Source organism: Barbus barbus (assembly GCF_936440315.1).
Source record: "Barbus barbus genome assembly, chromosome: 46".
NCBI classification, from domain to species: domain Eukaryota; kingdom Metazoa; phylum Chordata; class Actinopteri; order Cypriniformes; family Cyprinidae; genus Barbus; species Barbus barbus.
Genome location: NC_136724.1, coordinates 13000393 through 13019787, shown reverse-complemented (window position 1 = coordinate 13019787; position 19395 = coordinate 13000393). Strand labels below are relative to the sequence as shown.

Below are 19395 nucleotides of genomic sequence, written 5' to 3'. Positions count from 1 at the left end.
GAACAATATCCAACAGGGCAAGGCAGAGAGATAATCCAGGTATACGAGCAGGAGTCCAAGAGCGGTGCAAACAGTCCAAACGGCAAGGCAAAGGGTAAGTCCACGATACAAGAACAGGAAACGAGACTATAAACAAAACAAACTAAACTTAGACTTAGAAAACACAGAATGGCTCGATAAGGCAGCTAACACTAAGAGAGTATTATACACAGAACCAGACTCAGAGCTGGACATACACACAGAAGGCTCGGTAAGGCAGCTAACACTAGGGGAGTGATAAATGCAATACAATACTCGGCAGAGAGGAAGAGGAAGTCCATGGTTTATGTAGGGTGTGTGATCAGTGCAATCAGCTATGTGTCGTCAGTGCAATGGATAATGGGAATTGTAGTCTGAGGTGGCAAGCAACAGTTAGTGTTGTGCAAGAGTCCATGTGTTGAGCGAGTGACCACTAGTGGTGAGTTAACGGAAGTTCATAGACCGGACTCATGACAGTTAACAGACTGTTGCCACAATTTATAAAATTCTGTTAAATTAGCAGAAATTACAATTGGGCCAATGGAAAAATTTAAATGTAATCAGTCACTAGAAAATTTTGAGTTGGGGAGGTCTGAAATTTTTTACAGTGAAAGAAAAAAACTTTTTATGAATATCACAATACTATTTAGATTAAACATGCACTTTCTTTAATTAAAAACAATAAAAAAATTTTTTTTTAATTAATTAAATTAATTGTCCTGCAACAAGATTTATAAACTGCAGCACTTATTATAGAAAATTGTTAATAAAAGGTGAGAAAAAAAGGTGAGTGCTTACTTGGAAACAATATTTTTAAGGCGCAGATCTGAAAGAACGTCTCAGGTTACGTATGTAACCATGGTTCCCTATCTGTCGGTCACTACGAGTTATGTCGTGACGACATTAGGGGATTTACTTGGAAGCCCCGACTGCCTCTGATAAGAGAAAACGCCAATGAAATTTGGCTAGTGGATTTTGCATACCTGAGCCACTCCCCGTGCATACGGGTATAAAAGGGCGACAGGTGCATCCACTCATCAGATTTTTGCTTCGGAGCCGAGTGGATGAGAAGTCTTGCGATCTCCACAAAGCCTTCTGCCTCAGAAAAAAAAGAGTTTGTTCCTGGGTGGCGTCACGGTGCAGACAGCGGTGTCCCTGCAGCAGCGATTCCCCTGGGCACTTCACCTGAAAGAGCAAATTTCTAAAACACTGGGCGGTTCGCGTCTTTTTAAAGATGCCGTTCCGTCCGTGTTCTCTTGGTTGCGGTCGCTTCCTGTCCTCGGATGACGGTCACGAGCGTTGTCTTCAGTGTCTGGGCATCCAGCACGCTGAAGATGCGTTTGTGGATGAGTCATGCGCCTGTTGTGGGCGTATGAACATGGCAACGCTGCGATCTCGCCTTTCCTTTCTGAAAGGATTGGCACCCTCTGCCGCCACCCGTCCCGGTCTCTCTGGCTCGAGCAGAGGACCGCCGGCTGGCGCTCTGGGAGATCTGAGGGTGACGGTAAGAGCTTCTCCGCCGGGCACGTCCCCGCGGACCTCTTACTCCTCCCGCAGCGCTTGTTCCGTCCGGTTCCCGAGTGATTTCGCTGGTTCGCCTCACGGGGCCGCCAGCATTTCATTCGGTGCGCCGCCCGAGGATCAGATGTCGATCGCGGCATCGGGGGATGGGCTTTCGTCCTCTGAGGATGAACGATCGGCGGGGCTGCCCCCCTCGGGTGTTGTCGCCACTGCCGATCCGGACCCAGAGCTGACGGCCATGCTTGCCCGGGCAGCCGTGAGTATCGGGCTGGAGGTCAACAGACCGCCCAGTCCCGAGCCCTCGCGGCTGGATGATTGGTTCATCGGCGCAAAACGCGACCAGCGGCCGCACTTTGCCCCGGTGCCTTTCTTCCCGGAGGTGCATGAGGAGCTGACGAAGTCGTGGACGGCCCCTTTCACGGCCAGAAGCCGCTCGTCTCCCTCCTCCGTCCTCACTACCCTCGATGGCGGGGCGGCCAGGGGGTACGTGGATATTCCCCAGGTGGAGAGAGCGGTTGCGGTGCACCTGTGCCCGCAAAACGCCGCCACCTGGAGGAATCGTCCGCGTCTCCCGTCCAAAGCCTGTAAGCTGACGGCCGCACTCGCCGCCAAGGCCTACAGCGCTGCGGGCCAGGCCGCCTCTGCCCTGCATGCCATGGCCATCCTGCAAGTTCACCAGGCCAAGGCACTAAAACAAATGCACGAGGGTAGTCCCGACCCGGGGTTGATGCAGGAGCTGCGCACGGCGACTGACTTCGCTCTCCGGGCGACGAAAGTCACGGCGCGGTCCCTCGGGAAGGCGATGTCCACGTTAGTGGTCCAAGAGCGCCATCTCTGGCTCAATCTGGCCGAGATGAAGGATGTCGACAAAGTACGCTTTCTCGACGCCTCCATCTCCCAGACGGGGCTATTTGGCGACACTGTCGAGGGTTTTGCCCAGCAATTCTCGGCAGTACAGAAGCAGACGGAGGCAATTCAGCACATCCTCCCTAAACGGCGGGATGCTCCAGCTGCCACCGCTGGCCCAAGGGCCAGGCCCCAGTCTGCTGGTCGCCGTGGGCGCCCTCCTGCGTCCTCCAGAGCTCCTCCGCCCCGTGCTGAGTCGTCACCTAGGCCGGTGCGTCGAGCCTCTCGCAGGAGTGCGGCGCCCCCTGCGCCTCAGCCGGCCGCCAAGTCCTCCAGGAAGACGACAAAGCGGCCCTGACGCGCACAACCCGGAGATGGAGGAATTTGCTCTTTCCCAGGAGACGACGAGGCTAGCGTCGCTCCTTCCCCCGGAGGAGGGCCGGGTGGAGAATCCTGTGTTTTCTTTTCTTTCTGTTCCGCCACTGGCTCAAGGGCCAGTGGTACCCACATTGTCAAAGAAAGAGCAATTTCCCTTTCCTCCGGGTTCCCAGGTCTGCGGGCTGACAGTGTGCGACGCACTGCCTCCTCACTCTCACCCGAGACCCATATTGCCAGTGGCCAAGAGAGTGCGGTCTGGGGACGCGATGCCTCCCCGCGCACCTCTAGCCAGTCCCCCCGGGGACTCAGGGAGTTTTGTGGGGATGAGTCAGAACGCACCGCCTTCTGCTCCATCCAACCTTACTCCCCCTCGCTGCACCACTGCGGGCACGTCGATTGTGCCTTTGGTGCCACTTGCACGGTATCTGGGGGCGTGGCTTGCGCTACCCAGCCCGTCTCGCTGGCTCATTCGCACAGTTCGACTCGGCTATGCGATTCAGTTCGCCAGGCGGCCTCCCAGGTTCAGCGGCATCCTCGAGACTTCGGTGGCAGTCCGAGATGCACCTGTCCTGCGCGAGGAGATTGCTGTCCTTCTGGCAAAGGGTGCGATCGAGCCGGTCCCTCCAGCCGAGATGAGGCAGGGGTTTTACAGCCCCTACTTCATCGTGCCCAAGAAAGGCGGTGGCCTCCGGCCAATCCTGGACCTGCGAGTCTTGAATCGGGCCCTACACAAGCTCCCGTTCAAGATGTTGACACAGAAGCGCATTGTCAAATGCGTGCAGTCCGCGGATTGGTTTGCAGCGATCGACCTGAAGGACGCTTACTTTCATGTCTTGATTCTCCCTCGACACAGGCCGTTCCTACGGTTTGCGTTCGAGGGGCGGGCATGGCAGTACAGGGTCCTCCCCTTCGGGCTCTCCCTGTCTCCCCGTGCCTTCACGAAGGTGGCGGAGGGCGCCCTTGCCCCGTTACGGGAAGTGGGCGTCAGGATCCTCAACTATCTCGACGATTGGCTCATTCTGGCCCGGTCGCGAGAACAGTTGTGTGGTCACAGGGACCTGGTGCTCCGGCACCTCAGCCAGTTGGGGCTTCGGGTCAACTGGGAAAAGAGCAAGCTCTCCCCTGCGCAGAGAATCTCTTTTCTCGGTGTGGAGTTAGACTCCGTGAGTATGACGGCACGTCTCACGGACGAGCGTGCCCAATCAGTGCTGAACTGCCTGAGTTCCTTCAGAGGCAGGACAGTGGTTCCGCTGAAACAGTTTCAGCAGCTCCTGGGGCATATGGCATCCGTAGCCGCAGTCACGCCGCTCGGGTTGCTTCATATGAGACCACTTCAGCACTGGTTACACTCACGGGTCCCGAGATGGGCATGGCGCCGCGGGACACGTCGTGTGACCATCACACAGTCGTGTCGCCGCTCTTTCAGCCCCTGGTCAGACCTTGCTTTCCTACGGGCCGGGGTGCCCTTAGGACAAGTGTCCCGGCATGTTGTTGTCACAACAGATGCCTCCAGCATGGGCTGGGGCGCTACATGCAACGGGCAGGCAGCCTCGGGGCTCTGGACGGGGCCTCGACTGCTTTGGCACATCAACTGCCTAGAGCTGTTGGCAGTGCATCTGGCCTTAAAGCAGTTCCGGCCACTGCTTCTAGGCCAGCACGTGTTGGTCCGCACGGACAACACTGCGGCTGTTTCGTACATCAACCGGCAGGGGGGTCTACGATCACGCCGCATGTCACAGCTCGCCCGCCATCTCCTCCTCTGGAGTCAGTCACAGCTCAAATCGCTGCGCGCCGTCCACATTCCGGGGGAGCTCAATCGTGCAGCCGACGCGCTCTCACGACAGCTCACGTTCCCCGGAGAATGGCGACTCCATCCCGAGACGATCCGGCTGATTTGGAGTCGATTCGGGGAAGCTCAGGTAGACCTGTTTGCTTCCCGCGAGTCCTCCCACTGCCAGCTGTATTTCTCCCTGACCGAGGCCCCCCTCGGCACGGACGCACTGGCACACAGCTGGCCTCGGGCTCTGCGCAAGTATGCGTTTCCCCCAGTGAGCCTGATCGCACAGACGCTGTGCAAGGTCAGGGAGGACGAGGAGCAGGTCTTGTTGGTTGCGCCATATTGGCCCACCCGGACCTGGTTTCCAGAACTCACCCTCCTCGCGACAGCCCCTCCCTGGCGCATCCCTCTGAGGAAGGACCTTCTTTCTCAGGGGCTCGGCACCATATGGCACCCGCGTCCAGATCTGTGGAACCTCCATGTGTGGCTCCTGGATGGGACGCGGCAGACTTGAGTGGCCTGCCACAGGCTGTGGTGGACACCATCATTCAGGCTAGGGCCCCTTCAACTAGGCAAGCCTATGCACTGAAGTGGAGTCTGTTCGCGGACTGGTGTTCTTCTCGTCGGGAGGACCCCCGAAGATGCACGGTTGGAGTGGTGCTTTCTTTCCTGCAAGAGAGGTTGGAGCGCAGGCTGTCGCCCTCCACCTTGAAAGTGTACGTGGCTGCTATTGCGGCCCATCACGATGCAGTGGACGGCCGGTCCCTGGGGAAGCACGATCTCATCGTGAGGTTCCTGAGGGGTGCCAGAAGGTTAAATCCTCCTAGGCCACCCCTGATGCCCTCCTGGGATCTCTCTATTGTCCTGGCTGGACTTCAGAGGGGTCCCTTTGAGCCGCTGGACTCAGTCGAGCTGAAATTCCTGTCGGCCAAGACAGCGCTCCTGACCGCGCTCACTTCCATCAAGAGGGTCGGGGACCTCCAAGCATTTTCGGTAAGCGAAGAGTGCCTTGTGTTTGGGCCGGCCTACTCTCACGTTGTCCTGAGACCCCGGCCTGGATACGTGCCTAAGGTTCCCACCACGCCTTTCCGCGATCAGGTGGTGAACCTGCAAGCACTGCCCTCGGAGGAGGCAGACCCAGCCTTGGCGTTGCTGTGTCCCGTAAGAGCGCTGCGCATATACGTGGACCGCACCCGGAGCTTCAGAAGCTCCGAGCAACTCTTTGTCTGCCACGGAGGTCAGCAGAAAGGGAAGGCTGTCTCCAAGCAGAGGTTGGCCCACTGGATAGTGGATGCCATCGCCTTGGCGTACCAATCCCAAGGCGAGCCGTGCCCCCTCGGGGTGAGGGCTCACTCCACACGGAGTGTTGCCTCCTCCTATGCGCTGGCGCACGGCGCCTCTTTGGCAGACATCTGTAGAGCTGCGGGCTGGGCGACACCGAACACCTTCGCGAGATTCTACAGTCTCCGCGTTGAGCCAGTCTCTTCCCGTGTGTTGGGTAACAGGTAAGTGGCGGGAAGAGTTGGCCGGTGTCACGCTTGCTGCGCCATTCCCCCTTACCCGGGGATACGAGCGCCTATTCTCTCCTCCAGTTAGTTCCCCGAACGGCGAACCCTGGCGGAGTTCCTCCAGCACCCCCGGCAGTCAGACTGGGCGGAGCAGTCTGACGCCAGGCCCAGTACCGGTGTTAGCTTGCCCGGGTCTCCGGTCAGCCCCTGTACTCGGCTAGGTGCCCGTGCGGCCTGATTCCCTTCGGGTGATCCCACACGTGTATTCATCCACGGTACGGTTTCCCTCATGGTAAACCCGTGTCTTCCCTTTGACAGAGCTCTGTCAGGCCCTGCTGGCAGCCTTCCTCCCTTCTCCTAGGTAGGATCTGCCCCAGGGTCCAGGCGTATGTAGCACTGCCCCAGGCTTGGGCCAGTCCATACCAGTGTCTCCACACGTTACCTCCCTTCGGGCAGGGTGTGGCCTCTGTAGCGCCCTTCTCCGGAAGGCTCGCTTCCCCGTCGTTACTGCCGGGCTGTAACAACAAACAGGAAAGACTTGAAGCAATCTTTCATAGAAGGTCGAAATCCCTTCCGATTTCTGGGGAAAGGAACAGCGGCTTGGCTATCTCCAGCAGCAATGTACTCAGTGGTCCCTGCGGGCACCAAGGTTAGCGAATTTGCGCTGGGGCGACGGGAAGGTTGCGACCTTCGCATCGCATTTGTCTGTCACGCGCTAGCTTGTCAACATCTGCATGCCACAAGGTCGTGACGGGGTTCAGGTTGTGGCGCTTTCCATAGACCCCTAATGTCGTCACGACATAACTCGTAGTGACCGACAGATAGGGAACGTCTCGGTTACGTACGTAACCCTCGTTCCCTGATGGAGGGAACGGAGACGTTATGTCCCCATGCCACAATCTCGAACCATCGCTGGTTGCCAGGGACACGTTCTCGGCTCCTCAGCGGAAAACCTGATGAGTGGATGCACCTGTCGCCCTTTTATACCCGTATGCACGGGGAGTGGCTCAGGTATGCAAAATCCACTAGCCAAATTTCATTGGCGTTTTCTCTTATCAGAGGCAGTCGGGGCTTCCAAGTAAATCCCCTAATGTCGTCACGACATAACGTCTCCGTTCCCTCCATCAGGGAACGAGGGTTACGTACGTAACCGAGACGTTCCCTGAAGGGAACGAGACGCTGCGTCGAAAAAGCATATGGGAACGCCTTCAGCGTGACCAGGCTCTGAATATGATATGTAATCAGTCAAACAAGGGCGAGGCGTCACGGGCGGGGTGACGTCACGACCAGGAAGCATATAAGCACGTGCGGCGGAGCCGGCTTCAGCTTCAAGTCATGAAGCAAGCGCTGGCAGGGATGCCGGAAGTGTGGCAACGCGACGCAGCGTCTCGTTCCCTTCAGGGAACCATGGTTACATACGTAACCTGAGACATTCCCTTCCAGGAACTTCGAGCTGCGTCGAAAACGCATATGGGAACGAGATACCAACGCGGCCAGACTGACAAGTCCCTGCCTGGTGTCAGGACGAAAGGACAGAGGAGCCGGGAGTGGCTCGGATGTCGAGGTCATAGAACCTAACGAAAGTCAGGGGCGTGGACCACCCAGCTGCGTTGCAGATGTCCTGCATGGAACACCTGCCCAGAAGGCCTTGGAGGCCACCACACCTCGGGTTGAGTGCGCTCTGACTCCCACCGGCGGGGGGAGCTCAGAGGCCTCGTATGCCAAAGCCATGGCACCCACAATCCACCTACTAAGAGGAGGGCTTCGTAGCAGGAAGACCCCTCTTAGGCGGACCATAGCACATGGGCAGCTGGTCCGCTTTCTCCACAGGGAGGACCTGTGGATGTATGCGTCTAGTGCTCGCACTGGACACATACGGTTGTGCTTCTCCTGGTCTGGCTCCCCGAAGGGAGGAGGACAGAAGGCCTGCAGTACGACCGGCTGTGGAACGACCGATGGGACCTTCGGAACATACCCCACGCGGGGGTAGAGGAATATTTTCGCCGAACCGGGCGCAAAGTGAATAGAGGCCGTAGTCAGGGCCTGAAGGTCACTCACCCTCCTCAGAGAGGTGATAGCCAATAAGAAAACGGTCTTGATAGTGAGGAGTTTCTCAGTTATCTCCTGAATGGGCTCGAAAGGTGCATTGCACAGAGCATCCAGAACCACAGCCAGATCCCACGTAGGGACGAGATCGTACCGGAGGCCTCAGCCTCAGCGCACCGCGGAGGAAACGTGTAACCAGGGGGTGTCTACCCACTGACTGGCCACCGGTAAGGGCGTGGTATGACGAAATAGCTGCCACGTAGACCTTAACAGTGTAATGGGTTACCCCTGCGGAGAAACGGGCCTGCAGGAACTCCAGTACTGCACCAACGGGGCAGTTGACTGGGTCGAGCTGGCAGTCCCCGCACCAAGAAGTGAAGAGCCTCCACTTCAAGGCGTACAGTTTCCTCGTAGAGGGAGCTCTGGATTGGAGGATGGTCTCGACAACCTCGGTTGACAGACCGGAAGCTATGAGCTGTGCCCCCTCAGGGGTCACACCAACAGCTTCCATCACTCTGGGCGAGGGTGCACCTCGGTGCCCCCGGCCTGTGAGAGGAGGTCCCTCCTGACGGGCACTTCCCACGGAGTGCCGTCGAGGAGAGATATCAGGTCCGAGAACCATACTCGGCCCGGCCAGAACGGTGCTACTAACAGTAGACTGACCTCGTCCCGGCGCACTCTCGCCAGAACTCCAGGGAGCAGAGCGATCGGGGGGAAGGCGTACAGACGGAGCCTCGGCCACGTCTGTACCATAGCGTCCAGTCCCAGAGGAGCTGGAGGGGTCAGTGAGAACCAGAGAGGACATTGTGCTGACTCTTGAGTCGCAAAGAGGTCCACCTGGGCCTGGCCGAAAATACCCCAAATCTGCTTCACCACCTCGGGGTGAAGCCTCCATTCCCCGGGCCTCAGCCCCTGCCTCGACAGGATGTCTGCTCCCACATTGAGATGCCCAGGTATGTGCATAGCTCTCAGAGATAAGAGCTTGCCCTGGGACCACACAAGGATCTGGTGTGCCAGCTTGTACAAGGGGCGCGACCACAGACCTCCTTGGTGGTTGATGTAAGAGACCACTGCCGTGCTGTCGGTGCGCACCAGCACGTGGTGATCTCTCAGGTCTGGGAGGAAGTGCTTGAGTGCACGGAACACCGCTAACATCTCTAGCCGATTGATATGCCACGTCAGGTGGCAACCTCTCCACAGACCGCGGGCAGGGTGGCCACTCATGACCGCACCCCAACCGGTGAGGGAAGCGACCGTCGCTAGCGAGACGCGGCGACAAGGAGCTCCCAACACCGGGCCCTGGGACAAGAACCAAGGATTCCTCCACATGTCGAAGGCACGGACACAACGGCGTGACACTTTGACAGCGCGGATTGAGTTTCCCCTCAGGGAGACCCCCTTGGTCTTGAGCCACCAATGTAGGGGTCTCATGTACAGCAGGCCAGAAGGTATCACGCTGGACGCAGCTGCCATGAGCCCCAGCAGTCTCTGAAACTGCTTGACAGTGAGTGACTGGCCTTCTCGCACTCTCCTGACTGTAGTAAGGATCAACTCGATCCGAGCAGGGGACAATCGTGCCTGCATCGTGGTCGAATCCCACACCATGCCTAGATAAGTGATTCTCAGAACCGGAGAAAGCACACTTTTCTTGGCGTTCAGTCTCAACCCCAGTTCTTTCATGTGGGCGAGAACGACATCTTGATGCCGAACCGCCAACCGCTCTGATTGAGCGAGGATCAACCAATCGTCGATATAATTGAGTATGCGGATGCCCTGAAGCCGCAACGGGGCCAGTGCCGCATCCACACACTTGGTGAAAGTGCGGGGTGAAAGTGCTAGGCCGAAGGGAAGAACCCGATATTGGTACGCTTTGCCCCCAAAGGCAAACCTCGGGAACTTCCTGTGAGAAGGAAGGATGGAAATATGCGTCTTCGAGATCTATCGTGACAAACCAGTCCTCGGACCTGATTTGAGTCACGACCTGCTTGATAGTAGGCATCCTGAACTTCAGCTTTCTGACTGAGCAGTTCAGTAGACGCAGATCCAGTATGGGCCTCAGCCCTCCATCCTTCTTCGGAACAATGAAGTACCGGCTGTAGAAACCGGACTGGGTCTCGTGAGGAGGAACCAACTCGATGGCTTCCTTCCTCAGCAGAGTACCAACTTCCTGTTCTAAAACCAGAGCCTGCCCGGGGCGGACCGCAGTCATAACAACCCCGCAGAACGGCGGGGGTGGCCCGCCGAACTGAATACGATAGCCTTTCGCTACGGTCTGCAGGACCCAAGGAGACACATTCGGCAGCCGCTGCCAGGCTGTCAAATGCTCTACTAAGGGAATCAGTCTCTCGAGACTGACCTCTGGTGCAGCCAGACCGCTGTCTCGAAGCGGCGCACCGGAAGGAGGCACGTGGCCTGGCTGCTGGGGCGAGTTTCTCGGCTCCGCGCTGCCGGGCGGACAAACCTGAGAAATATACTCGCTGGGACCGGCTGTGCCCTGGAACAGCGGCAGGGTCAGCAGACAAGTCCCTGGAGGGCACCGAGGGGAGACGGTCACCGTGTGCCCCGGTGTCAGCCGCTCCACCCCAGTAGGGGTCGTCCTCCGTAGTCCTGGGGCTCACACGTCAGGACCTCTGAACGAACCAGACCCTGCAAGGCAGGACCCAAAGAGACACATTCGGCAGCTCGCTGCCCAATGATCTTCTAAGGGAATCAGTCTCTCGAGACTGACCTCTGGGTTCAGAGAAGCGGCCAGACCGCTGTCTCGATGCGGCGCACCGGAATGAGACGCGTAATCTGGCGGCTGAGGCGAGTTTCTCGGCTCCGCGCTGCCGGGCGGACAAACCTGAGAAATATGCTCGCTGGGACCGGCTGTGCCCTGGAACAGCGGCAGGGTCAGCAGACAAGTCCCTGGAGGGCACCGAGGTGAAGTGGTCACCGAGTGCCGCGGTGCAAGCCACTCCACCCCAGTAGGGGTCGCCCTCCGCGGTCCTGGGGCTCGCCCGTCAGGACCTTTTGCGGGAGGAGCTGGTATGCAGAGGAGGCTGCGCCCGCCCAGCAGCCACCTGAGTTTAGAGAGCACGCATACCCTCTGCCCACCAAAGATGTTGTAAGCAGAGCAGGAGCCTTCAAAGGCGATGCCGTAGAGGGAGACAGATAGCTCGCAAGCGTCTGTTCAACCCGCGGCATCGCCGCATACCCGCGCCCTTTCAGTTCCCGCGGGAACGAATGGCCGGGACGAAAAGATTTCACCCACGATCTCGACACCTCGGTGAGGAGATCGGGGAAAACGGGAGGCTCCTGTGTAGAAGTAGCTCTCTGGGGCGAGAGAGGCGGCGAAACCTCGTCAACGCTCGTCACATCAACCTCCTCGGAGGACGCAGCGTCAAGCCCTCGTCTCGGGGGAAGAGACCGCTTCCGAACCGAGAGACGGGGCGCCAGATCAGGCGCGGGAGGAGATAGGGACATGCCCGTCTGACTCTCGCCAGCCAGATCAGCCTTTTTCTCTTTTTTTTTTTTCTCTCTGCAAGCCCCGCGAGCGCAGCCGCCGCTCTGCCTTTTTTTCTCTCTGATTTAAAGGCAGAAGCAGGACCGGCTTTATTCATTTTATGCTTGTGCAAACACTGCAGCTTACAAAGCTCATAGTTATATCATATTGGGGTGACAGAGGCGGCGAAACCTCGTGAACGCTCGTCACATATGTTTATGTATGCATATCAACCTCCTCAGAGGAAGAGAGACGAAGCATTGAGCCCTCGTCTCGGGGGAAGAGACAGCTTCCACACCGAGAGACGGGGCGCCAGATCTGGCGGATACGGGAGGAGATAAGGACATGCTCGTCTCACACTCGCCAGCCAGATCAGCCTGCGAGCCCCAGGAGTGCAGCCGCTGCTCTGCCTCGGCAGCAGCGGGACCGGCACCGCGTGGGGAGCTCGCGAAGGCTCCCTTCTCGAAGAGAGCCCTCCGGGTGCGGAGACCGATTTTGCGTGCTCCGCACCCAGGCAGACCACGCAAAAATCGTGTGTGTCCTCGCTCGTGATATAGCGAGGGCAAGGATGCACACACGACTCAAAACGTGGTCTGAAAGCTTCACCCCTGAGCTTGCCCTTGGCTTTGGCATGATACTGAATGCTTTCCACTTAAAACTAGAACAAACAACAGTAAATAAGACTGACACACACAGAGCGCTTCGCTGAATGACAAAAAGCTGAAGCCGGCTCCGCCGCACGTGCTTATATGCTTCCTGGTCGTGATGTCACCCCGCCCGTGACGCCTCGCCCTTGTTTGACTGATTACACATCATATTCAAAGCCTGGTCACGCTGAAGGCGTTCCCATCTGCGTTTTCGACGCAGCTCGAAGTTCCTGGAAGGGAACTAGCTGCTTAATATAATACTGACATTTATATTTTCGCAATAAATATTAATTCAGAGCCATAGAGGAGAAAGGACAGAACTACTTAGAATTACAAGTATTTTTCTCATAAAAAATGCAGGTTTGTTTTTTATTTTTACTGTTAAAAACTAAGACTGCCAATAATCATGGATTTCCAGCCTTTTTAAAAGCAGAATGAAACAAGATTGGTATGTGTTAAAAATATTAAACTAATTGGTAACACTTTTCAAATGGAAAAACTTTAACAAATGGTAGTTTCCATCTGTTAACATGAACTAACAACGAAAATACTTCTATTTTAATGTCAATTTCAGCATTTACTATTACATTATTAAAATCACGTTGTAGGCAATCTGTTAATATTATTTCATCGACTTTGTCTAACATGAACATTAAACAGTAATTTGAACAAAGCTTAATAATTACTATAATTACTATTGCTCGTTGTCAGTCAATACGTGACTAATGAGATTTCATCTCAAGGTAACGTCTTAACTTTGACAGCCCTAAACATTTTCTTTCTCTCAATCGATTTTCCACAGACCCCTCTAACGGACCCGTTTGTACAGCAAGTATATATTTCTGTGCATATTTCTGCAGTAATAATTCCTTATAATTGCATCTCGTCCGACCTCCCTTGTAATTTGAGTGAACTCCATGGCCAAGACCTTGCCCATTATCATCAGTCCTCCAGAAACAGCTTTAGTTACTAACATAAAAGTGACTCATTCAAATGTAATCTATTCTCTGCTGCCCATGAGAAGGCGCTCAAAGCAATGGCCCCTGTCCCGCGAGGGCTGCTCCACTGTTTCGTGGAACGTACCAACTCAAAGCAGAGAGGGGTTCTGTGTTTATATGGACGAGCGCGCGCTGCGTGGAGTAACTTCAGCACCTGGACAGCGACCTCCGCGAGGCAGGCGTCACATAGCTACAGAAGCGCGCGGCGCCACGCGCTTCGACATGGCTTGAAATACCGCACAAAAGTGCTCCACTGTAGTCTTTTGCTGTTGAAAAGCCGGACTGTTAGGCTGAATTTTATCGACACTGAGAACCAGAGCCGAGAAGCGTCGGTTAGTGCGTGTCTCGCTCATCTAGAGGCTTCGCTCTGTGGAGCTGCTCTTCCGGACAGCGCGCGCGAGAAGGAAAAGTAACTGCATCTCCGCTCACCTCACTGTAGTCGAAGATGGAGCCACCCGCCGGGACCGGACTGAAGCTCTTGCTGTGGATTTTAAGCCACATCAGCATCTCTCAGGCAGCTTCTCCATCCTCCCGTAAGTTGCAATTGATTCCGTGGCTCTTTTGCAGTGGTGGGCACCGAGAGGCATCTGGCACGCTGGGGTGCTTTAGTCTATAAACCCGGTGGCATTTACTCTACAGATGGAACCGGTGTACTTATGGATTCTTCTTAAGAGCTTGCTTTATTTGCAGTTGCGGGTGGTCATTGCATTACATTGCAGTTTATCACAGTCGGCAAGGACCAACAATTAATCGAGCCTTTGATGGAAAGATGGGTCATATATTTAGGTGGTGCAGATGATATTTCACCTAAAAACATGAACCTAAAGCATCTCGGTGGCACTGCATATAAAAATACTACAGCGTTTCAGTTTTTGTCGAAACAGACCGGTGAAATTCCAAGGAAACCGGGAAGTGTTGCAACACATTTTGTTTAAACGCCTGGAGCTAAAACTTTTTTTCTCATATTACGGTTGTTTATAAATATACTGCTAAATTATCTAAATTATGTAATCTGTTTACAAGTAAAAGAGCTGCAGTTACAACCTACCCCATAACACTAGTAGAAAACATTACGTTTTATGAATGGATTTATTGTGGTCGAACTTGTATAACTTTTTTTGAATATATATATATATTCAAATTAATATAAATATTTTTGTTGCCATCCCCTATCACCTATTTTATTTTGAATTCCTTAGAATTTATTTTTTACTTCAAAATGGTAAACATATTGGAATCATTTAATTCAATGAAAATAAATCAATTAAAAATAGGCATCATAGCCAAACAACTTTCAAAACAGAAAAGATGGTGTGTTATTCAAAATTATTTTTGTGTTAACCAAATTAATGTCAAATGTATCATTCTGTGTATTTTGAACCAATAGATTGGAAAGTGTTGCAACCTTCCCTGTCTGGTCAGCCACAATATTGCTAGATAGATGAAAAGCTTGTGGATGTTATATATCAAATTAAACGAGACAACCTGCTGATTCAGATGCTATCAGTTCTGTCATATACTGTCAGTTAACATGATCACAAATCATAAACCAGATGTGTAATTTGTACTTTCTTAGCTTAGTGTTTCTCCTGTTGGTGCTCGTTAAATGTGACAACTCACTCAGCATTGCAATACAACACGTCCTGCTCTCCCCATTACAAATAAGTTAAGGAGCTCTGATGTTCAAATGCTTCATATGCCATATTTGAACACACTGTCAGATTATTTTTAAAATGTAGTTTTATGAGTCATGTGTTAAGAGCTGAAAATGAGCTGCTGGATTCCCTGCTGAGCTGCCCTTAACACTGACGTTTTACCTTGACTGTTAACTCTGCGTCTGTTCAACTCTTAAACAGTTGGCTATTGGATGAACAAAGTAGCCTATAGTGTTCTGTTAGAGTACCCTTTTCTACTTTATTATTATACTTATTTATTAATGAATAAATAGATTTAGCTTTTATTGTCATAATACAACAGCTAGAAGCTCTCCTATATATTAGGAACACACTTTTCTAAAAGAAAAAAAGTTTTTGCAATCACACCGTATTGTGGAATTAGGCATGGGTTTTAATATAGCCTGAAGCACCCACCACTTTAATATTACTACATAATTTAATTACTTGGCTAATTGCCTTGCAGAGCGTTAGCACTGCAGAATCAATAGAGTCAAGGAGAAATTGGTTCTTAGAAATAATTGGATGGTAGGTCTCATAATATAAAATCCATGTTTGTTCTGCATCAACACCTAAAGCATCTCATAATCAACCATTTTTTGACCGTGAGAATTATGAATGACTGATTTCGCCAGTATTGATTTATTGCACACACTTGCTGCAAACATGCAAGTAAGCGAAAAGGTTTATCGCCGGACAGACTACAGGTAGCCAGGAATAATAAGATTAACAGCCTGGAATAGTCAGTCACTTAATGGCCCAAATTTAGAAGCAGCCAAGACTCACTTGAATAAAAGCGTGCCAAAACAATGATTAATCAACAAGATCATTCACTTACGGACATTTTTAATTAATCTTTCCAGCTCTGCGGCTACATGTGGGAGAGAAACTGAGATAGCTGAGTAGCTGAGATAGTTGATTCTCCCTCTGACAGATGGATTGAGGTTTGAGATAAAGTTTGCAAATGTTAATTGAGCTGCAGAGGTTTTGAAATATCTTTCTCTCTTTGTTAGCCAAGGCTACCAGAGCATTTGATATAAACATCCATCTCCCTACGAGCTCTCGCGGGTCTGATTAAAAAGAAAAGGTAACTGGATTGATTTGGCTTATATGGAGGCTGCTGCTGAGAGTGAAAGTTAGATGGAGCTTTTTTTGTTCAATTTAGTTTCATCACAGCACATAAACAGAATCATTTGTAATTACTCCGGACAATGGATGGCATTAGTGTAATTTCCTTAATCACATCATGCACACGATCAGCATGGCTTGCTGTCAGGTTTGTGCTTTCTGTAGCAGCCAAAGATAGTCAAAGTGGCAGCTCAATGACCTGATCAGAAGCAAAGTTATTTTAGTGGAATGTGAACATGTCACTGTGGATGTTGCTCAATGATGACTCCTCTTAGAGATCAAGATTTCATAAGAAGTTCATCTCAAGATGGCAATTAAAATTGTGTTTTTATGCCTATTTCAGAAGTGTTATTCAGTTATGAGAAAAATAGTCACAATTCTGAGAACAAAGTTGCAATTGTGAGAAATAAGTTGCAGTTTTGAGAAAAAAAAAAGTTGCAAACAATTTTCAGAAAATAGTTGCAGTTGTGGGAGTCCCGATTGTGAGAAATAAAGTTGGAATTGTGAGAGATAAAGTCACAATTGTGAGAAATAGTTGCAATTTTAAAAAATAAACATGCATTTATAAGAAATGAAGTCACAAATGTGAGCAACTGTCACAATTACTAGCAAAATTGTCAATTCTGAGACAAAGTCGCAGTTGTCTGAGAAAGTTGCAATGATTTAAAGTTGCAATCCCAACATATAACATCAGAGCTTTGAGAAATAAAGTCAGAAGTGTGAGCTATAAAGTTGAAATTATGAGAAACAGTGTTGCAATTGTGAGGTATAAATTGCAAATTTGTAAAATATATAGTCGCAGTTTCCGTGGAATGTGAACATATCACAGTGGAAGTTGCGCTGCGGAGACTCGTCTTAGAAACCAAGATTTCATAAGAAATTATTCTCGAGTCGGCAATTAAAATAGTGTTAAACAAGAAATATGCCAATATGAGAAATGTTATTCTTTGAGATCTTCTTTGTATAGATGATGGCATCCCAATCTATTTTAATGCAACACTTCTGTCTGTTCTAGAAGCAGCAATTGCGTAGAGCAAAAGTTACCCATAATCAACAAAATGGCTTTTTTATTTGACAGATAGAAACAAAGGACTTGCAAAAAGCATAGCGATTAAGACTTAGACCATTACTGCGCAATACAATGCCAAAAAAACACTGAAATTAAACCCACTCGTCTGGTTCAGTTCTTAAGTTGCACACCCTATGGGAAAACAAGACTGCTGCCTCAGGATGTAACGCTTGGCCACCTGAGTTCAAGCCAATTTGCTTGTCCTTACAAAACACGTAGATGCAGCGAGTCTGTTTAAGGCCACTCGGTAAGGTAAATTGAACACATAAGCTGCTTTATTAAATTATTTCTTTGTTTGTCTCTGTATTTGTCTGCCATTTCTATACCAGCACTTTTCCCACTTAAAAGCAAATGGCAGGCATCTGTGCAGGCAGTCCCTGAAAGATTAATTCACTTAATTTCTGTAAGTAAATAGGGTATTAAGGGACCTTAAACAACAACTTGAATGCAGTGGCAAGCTGAAATAACAACATTTGTCTTTGGCGGAGGTGCCTTTTTAGTTTTGTATGAGTGATTTGAAATTGATTTGAAGGGAAACACTCTCTAGCAAATCTGTTTGTCTTGTATTAATCAAGATAACTTTGTAAACCAGGCCAGAAAGTCAAACTGACCTTTTAAAATTCTCTGTAAGAAATTGTTTGTTTCCTTTTGACGTTAAGCAAATGCAGTTTCTGTTGTGATAAAGATCTTTGGATGTTGGCCAGCAAGCTACAAGAGAATGATCAGAGAACATATGAGGATGTAGGTTAAACCAGTTTACTGAAGGGTCAGAGCAAGGCTTGTAAGTAAATCTTAGTGTCCAACACCTGATAAATGGCCTTGTTTGTAGGGACCATTCACAACATGCACAAACCATAGCTAAAACATTTAGTTTTCATTTGCGATGGCTGAAATTATGATTAGTAATTGGATCTCGCTCATTGCATTTTGACTGCCTTTGTTTCCAAACAGCACCTTATGGATTCCCATTCTGTTTCAGTGAAAAACATAAATCAGGTTATTGTAAGAATAACTTGCTTTATGTTTGAAATGAGAAACAGTCACTCTGTGAGATATAAAATTGCAACTATGAGTAATATGTAATAAGTTGAATTTGTGATGCATAAATTGCAGCTGTGAGATACAAAGTCACAGTTACAAAGAAATAAATTTGCAAATGAGTCATAATTACAAGCAAAAAAATTGAGAAATTAAGTTGCAATTATGAGAAAAAAAATAAGAATTGTGAGAAATACAGTTATGAGAAATAATGTTGCATATGTGAAATAAAGTCACAATGAAAAGCAACAGTCACAATTATGAAAAAAAGTCTGAATTCTGAGATCAGTTAAAAATAAAGCCACACTTGTGTCAGTAAATATAGTCAGTTCTGAAATTTTGTATGTCTGAAATGCAACTTTTTTTCTTATGATTGTGACTTTGTCACATTTTTTAAGTCACAATTACGAGAATATGTGTTGCAATCAAAAGATAAACAGTAATATCACAATTACGAGAAATACAATTGTAACAAGATATGAAGTTGAAATTATGAGAAAAAGCATTGCAATTGTGAACTATAAAGTCACAATTACCTTATTTATTAGTATTATTATTATTAATCTGAGGTGGATACAAGCTTTCATGGCAGCTTTAATCATAGCATACCTAAGAGTTAAAAAGTGCTTCCTTCCCATCAATGGAATTCTCTTTCCATATAGACCCCCAAACATTTCTGATAAGCATTTGACAGATGAAAACTATTTCCTTTGCCAGGCCTGAGCTGTGTCTGATTGACTTAAAACGAAGACAGAAGCGACTTCTCCCCAGCCTATGTTACCTCGAATGACACAGACAAACACAGACCCAAATCTTGTTATTCTCTCTTTCCCTCTTGCTGGCTGTCTGTCTCCTATATACACACATACTATTTTCCTCTCTATCTCACCCACACACTTCTATAACACACACATATACAAGTATTCAATCGCGCACATGCACAATTTCTCTCCCTTTTCTCCAGGCAGTGGAGATGCTGTTATGACTATAGGCTCTAGACACAGGAGTGAGCTTTTCATCTAATAGCACAGTGGTTGCTGTACTCTGAGTGCACTTGCTCTTGTCTCTTAAAGCAGACTAGTAATAAAGTGTAAGCGCTCTCAACTCATGGGCATACCGCTGTGAATAACAGTGTATATTCAGTATGAAAATTAAAAACAATCCAATGTATTCAAAATTGATGCAAATAAATTAATCCTGCGTCAATGTTTGTGTTAGATAATGCAGATTATTATGTGCTGTTATTTTAAGAGCAACGATTTAT

General features: G+C 50.3%; 1 protein-coding gene across 1 annotated transcript in view; it reads left to right on the top strand.

Annotated features, from left to right (window-relative positions):
- Positions 1–13530: 13530 nt before the first annotated feature.
- The window catches only part of LOC306864585 (contactin-associated protein-like 2), a 388195-nt gene continuing 382330 nt past the window's right edge, over positions 13531–19395 (top strand). Inside the window, exon 1 of the mRNA XM_079408681.1 lies at positions 13531–13756. Within this exon, the coding sequence (XP_079264807.1) occupies positions 13669–13756 (88 nt within the window). The 5' untranslated portion in view covers positions 13531–13668. The remainder of the gene's footprint in view (positions 13757–19395) is intronic.